This window comes from Enoplosus armatus, chromosome 5 (assembly GCF_043641665.1).
Source record: "Enoplosus armatus isolate fEnoArm2 chromosome 5, fEnoArm2.hap1, whole genome shotgun sequence".
In the NCBI taxonomy this organism is placed as follows: Eukaryota; Metazoa; Chordata; class Actinopteri; order Centrarchiformes; family Enoplosidae; genus Enoplosus; species Enoplosus armatus.
The window spans coordinates 19,882,184-19,901,693 of record NC_092184.1 but is presented as its reverse complement, the minus strand read 5'-3'; the positions used below and the strand labels follow the sequence as shown (position 1 = coordinate 19,901,693).

General features: G+C 40.7%; 1 protein-coding gene across 2 annotated transcripts; it reads left to right on the top strand.

The window, feature by feature from the left end:
- The first annotated feature begins 6,618 nt into the window (after positions 1–6,618).
- On the top strand, positions 6,619–15,700 carry LOC139285126 (programmed cell death protein 10-like). Of its 2 annotated transcripts, none has more exons than XM_070905600.1 (8): positions 6,619–6,657; positions 9,226–9,420; positions 11,266–11,319; positions 11,465–11,582; positions 12,202–12,328; positions 13,873–13,951; positions 14,047–14,129; positions 14,557–15,700. In XM_070905600.1, exons 2-8 carry the CDS (start codon positions 9,331–9,333, stop codon positions 14,636–14,638), a joined length of 633 nt encoding a protein of 210 aa, XP_070761701.1. In that variant the 5' UTR covers positions 6,619–6,657; positions 9,226–9,330; the 3' UTR covers positions 14,639–15,700. The 2 variants fall into 2 exon arrangements, with proteins under 2 accessions (XP_070761701.1, XP_070761702.1); XM_070905601.1 differs by lacking the exon at positions 6,619–6,657 and adding an exon at positions 6,845–6,928.
- Positions 15,701–19,510: the final 3,810 nt, after the last annotated feature.

The window sequence follows — 19,510 nt, the reverse complement described above, 5'->3', positions numbered from 1 at the left end:
ATGTAAATGGAGGTAATGTTCCTGACCTTCTGAGCTGTGGGAGCTGAACTTTTCTGAGACAGACAGTCCTGCTTTCTGTAAGGAAAGACCCAGCCATGCAGTTAAGCCAGGGAAAGTAGTGTGGAGCATCATTGTGTGTGCACCTCATGTGTGTCTGTGGATGATAACACCATGGGTGGCTGGCTATTACGTGTAATGGTGACACCATTCTGACCTTCTGAGTTGTGGCACGCTGTCTGCAAGAGGATCCCACACTTTGCCAGTTTGGCCATTGACGACTACCACCCCAACTTTGGCTCCAGTCGACTCAGGTGGGGCTCCCAGCATGCATCACAGGTAAGCGGGGAAACTTAACACCCAGCTATAAAATGTTCTCTCGTGACTACAAGAAACCACCAATCTCTCGTGGTTTAAGTTGCAAGAGTTTAATCCTGACAACTTGATTAATTCCATGCAATTAAACTCACTGGCCTTTAAAAGCAGCCTCTAATCTCTCTGTGTAATCCTAATTCTCAGACAGAATAGATCGGCGGTTGACATTTCCACAATTAAAATGTGACGTCACCCAAATCCACAGCACGTACGTTAATCCTTACTGCCATTTAAACCCAACACCTTGAGACGGCATGCTTCGGAGGCCAGGGGGAATTTATTAAACATGGACATCCTCATTCCTGGTTCAAATCCACAGGTACACACACACACATTGAAGTACACATTTCCACATACACTTCCAAGCTAAGGTTACCAAGGCAACAGCAAGTGATGGACATTTTTCGTTTTGCCAAGCTGACAGAGGGAATTTTTTACCCTTAAAAGATATCGTCCTCCTTCCATGTAGGCAGATAAACTCGCTTTCCTTTTTTCGAACACTACTCAGCGTTTTCTGTCTCTCGTAACCCCTCTCTTTGCAAAAACTCTTCACACCAGCTCCAGTTCTGTCACTCTATGCACTCTCTGACACTGTCTGGTACAAAAACACACACACACACACACACACACACACACACACACACACACACACACACACACACACACACACTCCCCAGACACATGCAGTACACTGACTTCACTCAGTAATTTTGCAAAAACAAGGCAAGCTCCTGCTCTTCTTCTTTCCTCTGGAAGTGATCACTATGGAGCGGCAGCAAAGTCCCCCAACAGTATCTCCTTCTTAAGCCCACTTCTCTGCTTCAGCTCAAATCACAGCCCGCCGCTTCACTTAGGCTCTGAGTACACTTCCAAACTGCTGAAGCTCATATGCGCTTTGACGAATTCTGTGAAAGTGCTAACATCCCATTTCATCAAGGCCCATCCCTCTGGGAATAAACTGCAGAGAATGATGTCTATGATTATCTCTGGCCCCGAAAAACCTTGAATTTCTACGACGGACGCTCTGTTAAAAATGGCAGAGTAATCTGGCACGATTTTCACCATGAATATGTCTAACTTATAAAGGGCTTTGCAGTACAGAGATAATGGAGTCTGATTATCATTCATGACTTTCAAGTTTTTCTTGTAGGCGCCATAGCGGCCGCCTTCTACTCATTGTTCTGGTCTTGAACTGAGTAAAATGCAAGACGACACATGACACACACTCACACTAAAAATGATTAAACCTACATCATTAATCTCAAATCACTCATGTCTCTGTGAGTGTCTCACTTCCCCAGTTTCACCTATTGCTCACCTGCTGATTTGGAGACTCCAAAGGCAGAGCAGAAAATGGACACATGGAGGCTTCAATAAAGCCCACCTCTGGGTGGAGCCTTGAACTCCATTGCAGTGTAGTAGAAAGGAAGCACTGATGGCGGTTGGGGACTTCCATTACTGCACCCAATAAAGTGGATACAATTCATCAATCAAGATGTCCGTTCTGCTCACGCTCCTTACTTGCACCTACTGTAGCAACCAGGCAGCAGCAGCTAAATGGCTACGAGGTTACTACTGGATCTCACCTTGAAGCACATTTTGGTGAAACAAATAACAGCAGTTTTTTTTCTAGGTTTCAATTTTTGTGATAGTAAAATCTCAGAATCCAGACAGATGATAGAAACTTTTAATTGATTTATAAGTAAATGATCATTATTAATTGTTCTGATAGAACATCCACCACTGTGCCTTCACCACCACTTCAACATATTATAGCGCTCACAGTATTTTACACTGTGCATGTTAATCATTTAAACTAAATCCTCTAATGATCGCAACCGCTCTATATAATGAATAATAAATACACTCAGTCACATCTTATAAAGTAGAAATTCTACAACTTCAGGATTGGCTCATTTACAGAATTTAATTTATAAAGTGGCCAATTAAATTAATTCAATTTCCTCATGCATAGGAAATTGTAATCAAGTGTGAAATGTGTCATAGATAAAAATTCGGAACAATTCTGTGATTGAGAAGGCAACACGAGATATGTGCTGTAAGACACAGAGAAACCCTGATCGATACTTTTTTACACTAATAGTGTAGGATTTAATGTGTAATGTACCCTCCCATTGTAGGGTTTAATGTGTAATGTACCCTCCTACTCTGCCCCTGCAGTTTGTATCCATTCCAGTGGCAGACAGCATTACCTATCTACAGCCCATCCTCAGCTCAGACCCTCGGCTCATTCAGCTCCTTGTTAGAAAATGACATAATGCACTATGGAACCTGCCTGAAGTCCCAGGATGCTCACTGTACACTCCACAGAGGGCAAACAGAGGTTAACAACCCTTTATTAATCCCTGCTAACAGAGACACCCAGAGGGAGAGACACACAGAGAGAGAGAGAGAGATAAAGAGGTATAAAGACAGTTTAATAGACTGAGAGAGAGTGGGGAAAAAAAGACGAGTAGAGACAGAAACCAACAAAAACAAGGACGACATGTGGGTAGAAAATTAGCAGAAAAGAGGAAGACACAAGTAACGACAGACGGGAAGTGCACTGAAAAGCTGAATGGAGGCAGATAGCAGCTTTGTCTCTGAGCCAGTGATATCCAACGACCCCCTGCATAGCATGGCAAGATGGTTGACTGCTCCCCACGCTCTGCCAAGACACACTCAACAGTGTCTCTTTTCTTTCTCTATATCAGAAAAACACACACACACACACACACACACACACACTAACAGCTACGGTGCTGTGGGAGCGCAGTTTGGAGGTTTGAGCTGTAATTGGATCGGCCTCTATTTGGGGTCAGTGGTAAAAGTGAAAAGACTGGAGGCTTTTTCAAATGGACTAAAGACCACGGAGACATCGGAGAACAAGAAAGGTCACTATCAACTAGTCCTGTGGGGTGAACGTGGGTGTGTGTGTGTGTGTGTGTGTGGGGTGGGAGTAATAGAGCTAAGACAGAGAGACAAGGCAGGCGATGCTGAATAAGACTTGATAGCCAGGTGATGAGGCTGAGATGGAGAGACAGACAGACGGCAGGGTGATAATAAGGGTGTTTGAATCACTAACTCACTAAACTGAACTGTGATTATTTTGCTTCGGGGGGGGGGGTTAGCTCGTGAACAGGTATAAAAAAAACGAGAGACGAGATTGAGAGAGACAATGATGGTGACAAGTGAGACAATTAGGAGAATAATTCAAATTGATTTGGTATTTGAGCTGTTTGCTGCAGCCGTAGAGTTTGAGTGAGGGGAAAAAATATGGGTATTACCGAATCACTTCAACCATTTTACCGTTCTCCTCCTCCTCACAGAGATCTGTCTCTCTCTCTCTCTCTCTCGTCCCTCTTCTTCACTCGGCCCATCCCTCGGTGCCACCAATCAATCGACAGATCGATTCTAGGGTACACGTGTGTGTGCATGTGAAGTGTAAAAAGATAACTCAGTATCTTCGCTAAATTCATCTTATAATATATTTTAGAGGTTTCTTTTCAGATTATATGTATTCAATTTTTTTCCCCCAACATCGATGTATTTAATTTTAGATATCAACAAATCACAGTTTGGGGCATTCATTCGAATAGACAATTCATTTCCATTCTTTTGATTTCCTCTCTCCCTCTCTGTACTCCCTGATATAACTCCTGACCTCTTTCTCTCTGAATATCTCACCGCTCTCATCCTCCTATCTGGCCAGGTATAAACTAATCCCCTGTGTCTTTGCTGCAGCAGACTGTACAGGGGACAAACCTGCTGCCTGAGTGCGTATGTGCAGGTGGTGTGCCTCAGTGTGTGCGTTTATTTAGAAAAGTGAGGAGAAAATCAGAAAACTGCAGAAGAAAAACTGCTGAAATTTAGTTTACACTCAATTCTTTAACTTGTTTTATTATATACTATACATTTATTAAATAATTCAAACTGTCACACTGTTTTAAAATGTGTTTTTCATGTGAATGACTTTCATTTCTGGAAGACAAATAAGCAGTTTTTCATGCTGATCACTGCCAGCCTTTTGTTCTGCATTTTCGGTAAATTCAAATGCAGTAACCATGGGCATAAATGTATTTCAGGACAAAGAAAGATGTTTTTCTCACTTCATACTGCAGCACATAACAGGTTTGATTCTAGCCTGACAAGATGTATCTGTAGTCAACTGCAAATTTCCTCTTCTTCTCAAAGCAGAATATGTAACTGACAGAAAAACGTCAACACTCCTGCACACACACATACATACAAACAAGGTTATGGTTGGCAGTCACACACATGCACACCCAGTCAGTTGCTTCTTCCTTCACTCGTTTGGTTTCGCTAGGCTGATTTGAAAGACATTTAATTATTGAAATACAATTAATGCAGCGCTCGGTGGGAATAGGCAGGACTGACATCATAGGAAACAGCAGGCTATATATCCACAGAGATTAACCAGTGATTCAGATGCATATGGGATTAATAGATTGAGATTATGACTGAAAGGGATACTGTTTTTCTGAGTATGGAGCTGCTATAACTACTGTATGGGCCTAAATGAGGATTTAGGAGGTCATTATCTTAGTTGCAGAGATAAAGAGATCAGAGGTGGACTGAGAGAATGAGGCACAAGAAGGAGAACACTGAATTGTTTTGATAATCTTTTTTTCCCCTCTTTTGGTTTCAATATAAAATTCCTTTGATTAAACCTGAGGTGAAGTGCGGGGTCTGTTACTACATGAATTTTCACCCAAACCACCATGAACACACACACACACACACACACACACAAATCTGCATGAAGAAAAAACAAGTGGCGTGTGTGTGTGTGTGTGTGTGTGTGTGTGTGGGGTGGGGATAGGGTAGGACCAGGCTACTACAATCTGCCTCGTTAATTCACACACATTCACTCTCACTGCGCCTTTGCCTGTATTTCAAGGACAAGAACCACAATGCAGCGCCTGAGCTCAGTGAAAAACAAACAAACAAAAAAAAAACAAGCAGTGCAATCGTAGACCACCGGCAAAAATTAAATAGAATTGGGTGGTGGACACACGGGTAACGGCTTTAATCAATAGGCTTAAAGAAATATGTTTGCCTCCAATGTTGAGTCCACCCGCCCCCTTACCAAAAGCATACACATGTTGATTAAAACATCATAATGCCTTTATACTATTCCATAAAATTCCCTATTACAACTACACATTCCTACACCTTCATAAAAATAATTCAATGGAAAAACTCAGAAACAGGCTATTCTTTATTTCTTATCTTGCAAAAGCTGAGCAGTTACGCTTTGTTATCCTGTCATTTTATTCAGATAAATCAGTTGAGGGTCTGTGACTGAACCAGTTGTAGGTTATTGCATAAAACGGCTCTTACCGATAAACGGTGTTAGGAAGGCAGGGTGGATGGATGGATGTGTGCGGTCTCTCTCTGCTGCTCTCCTCCAGCGCCGCAGCTCGCTGCTTGTTCATTTGCCGCAGACTCCGCCCCCTCCACATCCATTGGTCCAATGAATGTTGACCAAAGAGTATCGATGTGAAACGAGAGCCTATCTGTCTCTCCTGCTTCCGTCTTTGCTTATGTGAACATTTAATTTAGTTTACCTTTATCATATACATTTTTTTCGACACTCTTCACAGCGGGTACGAGTCACTGAAAGTTTGACACATTCGTACGCCCCAATTTTATTCAACGTATTTTATTTTACCTGCCTCTATTTGTATACATATTGGGCCTGAAATTAGCCTGTTACAACGGCTAGCATAGTTTCCTTTTTAGCAAATCCGCAGTTCTATCACGTACATTAAGTGTATAACGAATATTCATAGAAACCCGTCACAACTTAACTAAATACTATATACTGTTGTTTATGTGTAACGCTAACTGACAGCCGTTGGGATTGTTAGATAACTATCTTGACCTACAGTGCAACAGTTAGCTGAGTTTGCTGTAATTTTAACTCTACAGTTAAATGTATCTTTTGTAAACCACTGAAGATAGCACTTTGATATTGTGTGCTCTCTAAAAGTGGAAAAGTGTTAAATGCTCGTATGTAGCGCTGTCAACGAAAGCGCTACAAGGGTTAAAAAATACACCACCCGTACCATTTTGGGATTTGAAGTCTGTTTTGGTGGCCATTATATTGAAGAAACATGAAGGAGACTTAACGAAAGAACTACAACCAGCCTCTCGTGCGATACCAACGGACAGCTCTCATCACCGCCCACCCCGGCTCTCGGTGACAGTTTTGTCAGGCAGAAAACTTCCTGAATGAAACACAGACCACAACAAGAGCGGGTGAGTGGCCTGTCTGAGCAAATAACGGAAGTATCTGTCTGTTTTTGTTATAACTTGCATAGTTTCGTCGTTTTATCGCCAGACACTTAGCTAGCGATATGCACTGCAGCGCTAGTTAGCTAAGGACAGAGTTGATCAGCTGCTCTAAACTGCTAATCTCATGTTAGCTCGTTAACGCTACCTGTAAATATTATTCGCCTTTCATATTATCCGCCTTCTTGCCATCGTCTCGCTGCTTCCCTTCTCGTTATTGACAACTAAATGGCCGCATGTAAGTGTCGTGCAGTAACGTTAACTGTCAACCCTCTCCATCAGCGATATGGTATTTCAGTCAGTTCAAGTGACACACTTGTTGGAGTATAGTGGTTATGGCACGGTAGCATCACCTGACATCACTGTCAGTTGCCTGCTGCCACAAAGATCTATGAATTGTAATGAATACGGAAAAGGGACCACCTCGTCTGTCCCAGTTGTCAATTGGGAAACCTACTTAAGTGACCTTACTCCTATACTAGTGAGCCAGCATATACAACACCAGAACCATGTTGGAGGTTACTCCTCCTTTCCAGTCTTCACAGTTCACTTAATATATGGAGGAAATCTTGGACTTTGTTAAGCAGATCTTTACACATTAATTTAGGGCCACCGATTGAGCAATTATGATTTGACACAACCTTAATTGAATGAATGTGTTTTGGGAGTTACTAAAGAATGCACTAATTGACTTTCCACACATATCACCAGTTGTCCCTTATTTAAAATCTGTCCAAGAAGATTTTGTTTTTCTTTGCACAGGAAGTATCTGTGCTAAATTATGCAAGTGTTGATTTTTGTTTATTTTGTTGATGTCAAAGTTACATATGTACTGTACAGGCACACACATTAGATTAAACGTATCCCCACGTTGGGCCAAGAAAAGTCCTGTCTAAATGCAATATAAATTTGACGACCTTTAGCATTTGAATTGTGTTACTAGGAAACACCTTAGATCCAGGTTTATACTTTGCCAGCTGTCTAGGATTATGAGAGAAGGAGAGAACACTATCCCGAAAGTAATAAAGTGTCCAGCTGTAATAGAATTCAGCTGGATTAAGGTTTACTTTTGGTTTGTCATTATCTCAAACATTATACAAAACTTACTGTATAATAACTGTATATTGTATTTCTGTTTATTGTATTCCTATTTTTTTCCTCTGTCTGAGTAACTTAACCCCCCCATGACAACCTTGTCTTTGCTGACCTCTAGTGGTCCAACTTCTCACCTTGCTGCAGTGATGTATAGGTGAACTCCAGGACCCCATGACATCACTGTTGGGTGTGGTTACGGGTGTACCTAAGCACTCTTCTGACTCCTGTCAGTGATACTGGGTGTGGTCAGAGGTGAAACAGGTTTGAAACTTTCAACCAGAGAGGGCAGCAAAGCCCTGCTTTTCAGCCTGGTGTTAAATTTCTCTTTATATACACAGAAGGGTCCCCTGTAATCACGCCTTGTTGTTCCTCAGTGGTGGTTGTTTTCAAATGCCTGTATGAAGACACTGTGACTGATGCTCCTCTCATAATCCTAGTCAGCTATTGCTATTAGGAAACAATGCCACCCGGGACTCGTTTATAACCTTAATGTTTGTGTAATAGGGGGTATCAAAGGGCAAAATAAAACATCTAATAAACTTTATTAGAACCCTCTTATTTACAGTTAGATGGTGGTTTAAAGTCATGCCCGGTCATAAGGCGGAGACTCACTGGAATCTTGAAAAAACAAGGAGCACACATAAAGACAGTCTTGGTATGTAAGTGAGTGTCCCTGCCCTCCGAAAAACAATCTGTTGTATGATGAGTAGAATGAAGCACAACAGCATACTAGATCATGTAAAAGTGTCATGCAACAAACAATGGCTGAGGAAGAACTGGTCCTGGAGGTGTCAGATACAGGCGTGTGTGTGTGTGAGAGTGAACGAGAGAGACCAATGAAAGAGGATATCATAGGCATTTTCCTCTTATTCTAACCACCAGGATTCACTGCTTCTTTATGACAAGATTGAGGAGGAAAATTCACTGAATATGTATGGCAGGGTTCTATATTTATCACAGTGATATTTTTATTGCAGCAATAATATTGGAGAGGGTGTTCCTTATTCAGGTATGACTCATGCCAGTTTTGTCACCATTGCACCCAGTGGAACAGTAAAGTGCACACCCTTCAGCATTGTGGCTGTTATGTGATGATCATGACTGTGACTGAAAAGCTTTCTGGGAAGTGGTACACGTGGGATTTTATGACATGTAATGGGAAGGAATAAAGCTGGCGCATTGGTGGAATCATCATAAAATGGATTTTGTGACTCTTTCACTAACCAAATGTTCTGTCCCCTCTTTTCAAAACAAGAACATTTAAGTGGTTGAATTGATTTCTAATTGTAACCACTTTTTTTAAAACCTTTTTTCTTTTAATCCCCTCCTCTGTCATTTTCATCCACCATTTATCTCTCCCTGCTTGCTCACCTGTCCTGCCCTCTTCTTCTTCTTCTTCTTCTTCTTCTTCTTCTTCTTCTTCTTCTTCTTCTTCTTCAGGTACTTGTCTGCTCCCATTCTGTCAGTCTGCTGTGAGTGATTGAATGCGGTGAAACTGGCATCAGTGGAGAAGCACACACACAAAGGGCCATTGATTGGTCAAGGATGACCATGGAAGATATGAAGAATGAAGCCGACACCGCCTCCATAGTCTCTATGGCTCTCTACAGTGTGATGTATCCTGTCTTTAACCAGGTAAAGAATGCAGAGTTTCTGTTGAAGTAAAAGACTTTTGGTGAATATTCAGGTCAAGTGGAGGAGGTTATAATGTGTGTTTAATGGAAATGCTAGCAGAGGTTAACTGTGAGTGTGATTTTGTTCAAAAGTTTATGGTGTAGCAGAGTAGAAATAAGGAAACAGTGGAAGTTCCTAGTTAAAGTTGAGTCAACAACGAGGAAGAAGTGCTAACAAGTTACTGTCAATATGTGGTGGGTATTTACTAATCTACGCACTGAACTTTTGTACAGATATTCACAATCCCCAGAGGATGAATTGTAAAAACTTTGATCCCCTGATCTTTCTATTATCATAATCAGGTCAAAATTAAAATGTCCATTACTTTGGTTTACAACTAAATACCTGCAAACCTAATGACATTTCCATCAGCCTCTGTATTTTGTATTTATTGCTAATTAGCAAACGTTAGTATGGGATCACGCTAACTAAGATGGTCAACGTAATACCCACGAAACCTCAGCATCTTAGCATTGTCATTGTGAGTGTGTTAGCATGCTGATGTCAGCATTTAGCTCAAAGCACCGTTGTGCGTCACAGAGCCGCAAACATGGCTGTAGAAAGTAGGTAAGCAAGTAAGTCTTGTTTTCTATTCTCTGGATAATTATTCTGAACAAATGTACAAATATATATGTGGCACCAATCCAAAACCATCAAATACACCAGGGTTTTAACAAGAGGTGCAAATTATATCAAAAGTCAAGACAAAGAAAATCAATAGAGGATACTATATGTGGCAGCATATACCTGAAATCAATTGGCCTCATTTATCAAACAAATGACATACCATTTTGTACTGAAAACAATTTAAAACCTACATCTTTGCTCTCTGGGTATAGTGTAACACACACACACACACACACACACACACACACACACACACACACACAGATAAGTAAAGGACCGGACTGTTTCATAATTTTGCCCCACAGAGGACAGGAGGGTTGTGTTTGAAAGCTTGGCAAACACTATAAATTGGACAACAATTTTTACTGGTGCCCTGGTGGCCTATGAGTTTTTGGTGCTGATCATGCAATTGCAGCGTCATTCCCCTTCATCTCTCCCTTCATTTCATGTCTCACTCTCTGATAAAAAAAAACATGAAATGGAAAAAGTTGAAACTGCATCACCACAAACTATAGCCTAAGACTTTGTGTCAGCTCTTCTCACATCTGATTGCTGCAACCGTTTTTGGCTTTAATTTATTCTTGTAGTGAAGCTTGATGGGAAATTTATTATTTTATTATAATTATTTTTTTTTTTCAACAAGTCCACCTTTTTTTACCCACAAAAAAAACAATACAATCAATACAAACAGCACCCAACATCAATTCATCAATTCATCAATTCCTCCCACCTCCATAATGGACAAAAAAACAAAAAAAAAACCAGAAAAATATAGGGTAAAATAAGTTGTAGCAATAATAATGATAACAGTATTCACAATTATGACACTTGTGGGGAAATTGATTGTTAAAAGATGCTTTATTTTTAAACCCACATGCGTGAATACATGTTGAGCAAAATGACAGACACAATTTATACTTTGTAGTGACGAGCTCTGTAATACCAGAATATCAGCCCGGAGGAAGGGAATAGACTGCAGTTCTCCTTAAGTTTAGATGGACGGACTCAAAGCTTTTCACAATACAGTAACACAGTGTCCTCCTTTCATATTGCAGGATGCCTGGCTTGTATGTACTCACATTTCAGGACAGAAGAGAGGCCATGATAAGAGCTAAGCTGTGTGTGTTTTGTGTTGTGCGACTGGCTGATGTTTGTGTGTCTGTGAATTATAACTTTCAGTTGGAGAAAGTCAACTTGGCAGCAGCACAGACCTTGAGGGCAGCATTCATAAAGGTAAAGAAACATGTTTTCTTTAGTTTGTTTACCTTTCATGGGATGAACTGCCCATTTTTAAATGATTTCAGACCATCAACTTTCTGTTGATTTGAAGGCTGACTGTGATTACTTTCAGTGCAGCTATATGTTTGTGTGTTTCAAGGCAGAGAAGGAGAACCCGGGTCTAACACAGGAAATGGTTATGAAAATACTGGAGAAGAAGAACTTAAAAGTCAACTATAGTGAGTCTCTACTTCGCATGGCTGCAGACGATGTGGAAGGTAGGATGCTCGGTGAATGGTGCTAGCATTAACCACCACAGTTTACATATCACTTTATGTTATTATATTGTTTCCTTTTTAACTTGCTCCTCCAAAGGCAGAACATGCACAACACTCTAACCTGGATGATTACCTAGCTTTGCTTGGGTTTCTGTGACGCCCCAGTCCATATTACATTAGCCCAATTATCCACTGGGGGGGGCTGTTTCTCCACAGATCAACTGCTCTCCCTGTTCCCAAATGTTCCTTTCTGTCCGTAATTGAATTCCTTGTGCCGTGCACAGTGATTGATGGTAGTAATGAATTCACACATGCATACACACACACTTTGGATGAATTTTAACGGTACCTTCTGCATGGCGTAACCCAAGTTCAATCCTGCCTTCACTTAACAAACTAAACACTGTCACTTTAAAGTGTGCGCACACACACACATTCACACATGCATACTTGACCCTGCATTCATTTTATACATTTGCACTGTAGACTTTTCACATGTGCCACCATTATTAATTGCTTCATGTCAGTGTCCCCTGTAGCTATTTGCATGTGTGTGTTGACATGCCCGTCACTGAGGAGTTTCAGATCTGTATTTTTCTCTTCCTCTTGGTGCTTTCAGAGTTCATGATTGACAGGCGGGAGCCAGAGTTCCGGGAGCTGAACGAGAGGGCCCGAGCTCTGAAACTCATCCTCAGCACCATACCAGATGAGATCAATGACAGAGTAGGCTTCCTACAGACCATCAAGTAAGACAGCTCAGTGTGTGAATGTCTATGTGTGCATTATACACAGGTTTAATTCTGTATATAAATATAAATCATTTTCTTTTATAGTAAGTAAATAAGCTTTGATAACAGTGAGTGCCTTTGTGATGAAGACCCTCATTGCATAAAAACAAAAAAATAAGATCTTTTGTGAAGCAAATTTTAGACGAGGCACAGTTGAATACAAAGTCAAAGGAAAGTCGAGTGGCTGCGAATAGATGTTCGCTTCATGCAGTGTAACGGGACAAAGACGAGTCTGCACAAGTTGAAAATCTTTTAATAGTTCCTGTGGAGTTTTGAGGTCAGTCTGAGTTGACACACACACACACACACACACACACACACACACACACACACACACACACTTGGGGTCAGTGCATATGTTGCTAGCTAGAGCAAACGTCTGTGTTGTTGGTACGTTGTTGGTGGTTTGGGGCGAATAAAAGCAGACTGCACTAACAGTCCGTTGGTCCTATTCATGCAAATAATGCAGGGTGAAAAATAAACTTCTTGCTCTGTCTGAACACACTTCAAGAGCTGCAGTCCACAAGCTAAAGCACAAGATATGGTGTTTACTACAGCACCTTCATTTAGCAAGACAGCATGTTCTTGTGTGTGCAATATAAATGAGCAAAAAGAAGAAAGACTTGCTGGAGTTAATTATTGTGTTCAAATAAATCTTTCATTGTATACATTCAGAGGGTGTTTGGCATTCAGTGGAATGAAGATCAGTGTTCATGTGGAATAAAACAAGTTATATTTTGATTTAGCAAAACAAGATGAAGTGAACTCAAATCAGGTGAGACGTCTTGAGCATGGGAGTTAATTTGTGACCTTGGGAACAGTATGCATTACAAAATAATCTCAACTCACCACAGGTCCAGTCTTTATCAGCCAGTGGAACTGGCTTAGGTGTCATCGCATGACCTAAGTTTAGAAATCATGTAATTGAAACATGCAACACACATAGATAGTGATATTTGTATCTTATGAAATAGTGATGACAAAACTGTAAGGTCCCTGCATGCCTTTTTAAGTCCCTGTCCACCGCGCACACAAGCACACAAGCAGACAAGCACACACACACACACACACACACACACACACACACACACACAGACACACAGACACACACACACACACACACACACACACACACACACACACTAAAGAGAGAAAGTGAAGGATGTTTCATTTTCTTGGCCCACTTTGCCATTATTTTGATCGAATTCAATACTCTTAGTGAGTCACTGCTTAAGTTACTTACCCAGCGGAGGGCTTAGAAATGAAATCAATTCAAAAGGAATGCAAAAAAAATTAAAGTTACGCAACAGCAGATTTCAAGTGCATGCGAGGGGAGAAAAAGTTGAAGGTGAAAGCATGTTTGTGTGAAAAGGGGAAGAAAGGGAGGCAACGAGCAGCATCAAAGAGCTGTTGTGTCGGGATATCACCACCTGATAAAAACAGACTGATTCTGAGATATTGTATTTCTTTAACAGGCGCTTATTTGTGTGTGTCATCCACAGAGACATCGCCAGTGCCATCAAGGAGCTGCTCGACACAGTTAATACTGTCTTCAGGAAATACCAGTATCAGAATAGACGGGTAAGTAGGTACATGAAGAAGAAGAAATGCTCACACATAAACGCAGTTCCTGTGAAATAAGTGGAGCTGAAAGGCTGTCTGTATTTATTGGTTAGGCACTGGAAAAGCAGAAGAAAGAGTTTGTGAAATACTCCAAGAGCTTCAGTGACACTCTCAAAACCTACTTCAAAGATGGAAAGTATGACACTGTTTCTAGTTTATTCTCTGTTTCACCAGTTTTCTCTGTCTGTTTTTCTTCCTGTTCTGTCTTCTCACTCACTTGTTCAGCCTTTTATTTTTTCACGTGCACACACAGCTACCAACACATGTAATAGTTGTACACACACACACACACACACACACACACACACACACACACACTGTCACCACCATGTAAATGGTTGTCGTTTGATCACAGGCCCGCTTCTATCAAATCCACCGTTGCTGAATAATTCCCTTGACCCATTTCCTGTGGATTCATGCTGGCTTGTATTCTCTGATGCCTGACATTCCCCATTCCAGCCAGATCAAAGTGTTTCCTAGATCAATCCTAATATTGTTGCCATGGTTTCTTTGCTGTATGATTGACACATGTGTCCTTGTGTCTCTGTCACGGTTGTTTCCAGAGCGATAAACGTGTTTGTCAGCGCCAACCGGCTCATCCACCAGACCAACATGTTCCTGCAGGCCTTCAAGACGGTGGTGTAGCAGCCTGAGAAGACACACACAGACAGACGCTTTTATTAAGAGAATAGGTGATATGAGGCTTTGTAATTTGTAAAGATGTTTTTATTATTTTGGGCTGTATAATTTATGATTCTGTGGCTTTGAGGGGAGATCAGGTAGTTTGAGGTTCAAAGCAAATCAGGATGACAGTAATTGCCAGGGATTTTTACTTCTCTTTTATGTTGTTCTTTTATCAGACTCTTAAGTCGATATTTCTTCATTCCTTTATATATTTTTCTCTCTGTTCAGCACTGTGCAGTTCTGAAAAAGTTTAGGAGAAAGGTGATTATTTCCCTTGTCCTTAAAAGTACGATGGTTTATTAGCGCCATTGTTGGTAAAAAAAAAAAAAAGATAAAATTACAGAGCCGGGGAGGGGGGTAATATTCCGCGAAAAAACTCGTACATTTTCGAGAAAAAAAATCACAAATGTATCTAATCTCTGAGATTATAAAGTCATAAATTTACGAGAAAAAACTTGTGTTGGGTTTTTTTTCGCTAAAGGAATCACATCGCTTCACTTAAGTGTGTTTAACTACAATTTACAATCCACTGTATCAGCACCACTGCTGGCCGCCACCAAAGCTACAACATTTACCCCACACTCTCTGTAGTTTATTTATTTTTAATCTACAATGGCCCTAATGCGCCGCTATGTAAAGGTTTGGTTATTGCACAAGTCTAAAAGAGTGCAATGAAAAGAAGTGGCATTCAGTTTCCAATTACATTCTCACCCAATTTTTCTATTGTAAAACATAATCTTAATCTACATGATGGTATCACATACTTGGCACTAATATCCTGCCACTATTGGCATCCATCATCAGAATCAGAATCAGAAATACTTTATTGATCCCTGGGGGGAAATTGTACATATTCAGCTTACATCTGATGGGTTCAAATCCTGTCAAGAAATCACAGTCTGGAGGAAAAAGTTTGGGAATATGAAATGTTCACCGTCTGTTTCTTTGTCCTGTACTGTTCTTGTAGTCACTGCTTCACCCACTGCACCATAAACTCAACCCATCCAGGTTAGCAGTAACTCACCAGCTGTGTTGTCGTTATTTTTACTGTAGTTACGGAAATATATGAAATCTTCACATTTACTGTCTACCAACAATAGATGGTCCGCTGTATAAAAGAACACATGGCTTTTTTTAATGTTAGGTGATCAGTGATGCATAATCTGAAGAATGATCCGATCCAAAAAGGATTTGGGATGTACCCTGTCAGTGATTTTACCCCTTAAAACATCTACTTGTGTGAACAAAAGGGGTGAAAGAGTTTGATTGAAAGGGTTTTTACAGACTTGAAGAGGTAAAAGTATTCAGTATTTCACAAGGGAACAAGCAAATTTAGTGTGAAATGTTTTTCTTTTTTATCCTCAGATATGTTAGGTTGGGGACCACTGCTGTATGTGTCTATACAAAAGGAAAATCCACTGTGAAACGCTTTGAACCTTACATTTCATTGTTTGCTGGTGAAATTTTCTATTTTTTTTAAATCCCCATGTTAATGTGGAATACATAACCATAGCAGGATGCAACACTGAGATATTTCATTTTATTTGATCAGAGATCTTTTCAGAAATCCACCAACATCAATGGTAAACATCTGTTTTAATGTCAGATACTTAACATCAATGAGTAAATCCTTTCTTTTGGACTCTCAATTTGTAACACAATCTCACACGGGGCACAGCTACAATTGTGGGCTCAACCTAGTCCTCAAAAACAGGTTGGCTTGTGGAGTCCATATTCAAAACCACAGAATAGTTGAAGGTCGTCACAACAAACGGCAAAAGTTGACTTGGTGCAGAAAAAGTTACAGAACTTGATCACAATAATTCTCAGACTGACAAACACTTGTAGTGACTGAGGGTGGATATTTCTTGCAACTGCTAGATTTGCAGACATGAATATAAAGATCAACACAATCCAGAATGGATGATTAGTGACTGGTTGGAATTTTCATCCAGATTTCAAATAATTTGAAATAAGCCGTGATTTAATCTTAACTAAATTGACACAAATGCATTTGACCGTGAATGCAATGAATGAATCATTTCTCTTTGTCACTTCCTGTCTTTCTATCTTTGTGGTAGACTTTAATCGCCACGGCCATGACAACGTTCCTTGAACCACATGTAAATCAAACAAAGGGACTTGAAATTCAGAACAAGGAGTGTGTTGAAAAAACGCTTTTTATTGCAAAAGAGTTCTGTCTTTTGAGAAAGATTTTCAAAAGTGGGTCTCCCGTTTAGATTTGCATTGCTGTATGAAAAGTGCTTCATTTCCGCTCAGTTGCCCTTGCTGTCTCTTTCTTTGCCTGCACCTCTTTCCTCCCAGTACTTGAAGATCCGTACCAATTTTTTCCCCATTCCAGCAACTTCATTCTTCTCCCTGTATAATAGTGGATTTTCCACGGTGGATTTGTGGTGGGCTATTTTGGGCTCTGTACTGGCTCCTACATGCACCACTGTAATCCAATTGTGATAGTGTTAATTTTTAAAGCTTTATTATTGAAATTGCTGAGACCTAATTTTCTGATCCTGTCACCGTTGACGACCGCTATAATCAGCTAATTCAAGTTATTCCAGGCCATTAAGTCACACACAGGGATTGGTCGTGGTCACTGAAGCAGCAGGGAGGGAGGGGAATGATAATATCTGTGTTGGATGTATAGCTTCTGTCTGTTTGTCTCGGTTTAACAAATCCCTAAGAGACTCTTTTGTTGTGTATGTGTGTGTGTACAGCTACGAGTGACCCACAGGAAGTCCTCTCAAAGGCATTTGAATGGCACTATAAAGCAGTGGTGGTGTATGTTTTATTTTTGTTCAGGTCCAGGTTCACATCAGTACTTTTTAAAGTTCTTTCAATGCTTGAACACTTTTATGAGTGGCAGTAGAATACTAATGTTCTTGTGAATTGTGTTGCTGTAGCTATGGTGTGTGTGTGTGTGTGTGTGTGTGTGTAGGGGGCGTAATTGTACCTCACATAGTTTATTTTCTCTCTCTCTCACACACACACACACATATTGTGTTACATACAGACGATTGGGCCTGGACTCACAAACACTACTCTTTTTGACTACTTGGTTGCCAGGAAACTTAGCCTGAGTCTTTGAGAGTGAGGGATAATAAAAGAAAAGAATTGTGTGTGTGTGTGTGTGTGTGTGTGTGTGTGTGTGTGTGTGGCCTCTGCCACTGTCTGGGCTACTGGGGGCAGTTAGTTAACTCTCTCTAGGGGTGTGTGCTGCAGCCAGGGCTGTTAGCGTTGATTGCTTCTCAGACATCGCTGGCTTAGACAAACTTCTGGACACAAAACTCGGGGAATCAGCTGAATCTCCTACAGACAAGACCTAGTCAAGGCCAAGACAGACCAGCCAGAGGCAGAGGATTTGTTTGAAATGTCATACATTTCAAAATAGTGTTTCAACACCTCAGAGCGTGGGGACTCTGGGACAGTTTACTCTGGACGCCCATTGTGGACTGAGAGTATGAAATTGGCCGTCTTGGTAAGTTTGAATTTGTTATTAACAGAGAAACTGCGTGTCCAGCTCGACTATATGATCAAGATTAAAAAAAAAAACCCTACTTGACTGAAGTGTGTATTCACCAGCAGTCCTGGCAAGGTTCAGCTAACTTGACAGTGATGTTGCTGTCATGCAGCTGCAACCTAGTGTTTGATGGCAGTGGATGATACTCTGTACAACTTTAATGAACCAGCAGTGACAGTTTCGAGAGAGCTAACTGGACCTGAAGTGACCATCTAGGAAGAAGAGAGGCAACCCTGGTAAGTGGGTTTTGTTTGCCAACAGATATCATAGTACTATATTTTTTATTTTCCCCTTCAGCTATCTTGTCAAATTTACACGACTGAAGTCAGTTGCCTAAATGACAGTTAGTAGCATTGATATGTTCGATATGTTTTACATTTGTAACAGCAATATGTGTTGTGCCTCAGCTGAAAATATGGGCTTCTGTCTGTAATCTCATAAAGACTGATGCCAGCTGCTACCACAGAACAAGTCAGGACGTAGTTGATTAAAAGTTATCACACTCATAAACAAGACATGATCAACAATGTCCCCAAGGTTTCACCATTGTTTTCATTTATTACTGCAGCATAAACATATCTGTTGCAGTCTACTACTTGTTGTCAGTGATGTAAATAAAGAGGTAGATAAACTATCAGGATCATGCTGCAGTTAATCACCATGATAAAAAAAGATAATAGCTTCAGCAAAGCGTTGATTTTTTTTTTTTTGCTTTCATTGCACACCCTGTCATCTAAATCTCAGTTTGATGTCACTGCCAATGAATTTGTCTCATAAACGTTTATGTCGGGCTAAAAATGAAACTGAGAGTGTTTGCCGTCCTCCACTGCCCTTTGTACCGTTTTGTAGACTGTTCAAAAAGAAACTTTTCATCATCTCACATTTCTCTTACACCTCAAACGCGCTTTTAATCACAGACAGGCTAATTTAACAAATCCTACCTTTTATTCATACTCTTATTCGTGCTGCTTGTCTACCTGACTCACATTACCTGACATAACTGAGACTTGACATGCTTTGGCAACATGCCGCCTCCTCGAACCATTTCTGAGACATCATTTGGGGACCTATTCACCCACCTTTGAAAGCCACTGAGCTGGGGGAAAATCTCTGTTGAAAATGAAAGACCTTTGCACACCATTCACCACAGACATGTTTGGATAGAGTGAAAAGAGCCAACAAAGGAAGTCCGCTGCTGCTGTGACTCTGCCATATGATTATGGTGACATGACAACCCGCTGCGAAACAGATATAGAAGGTTACTAAGGGATTACTGGAGCTGGGAGCATCTTGTTTCG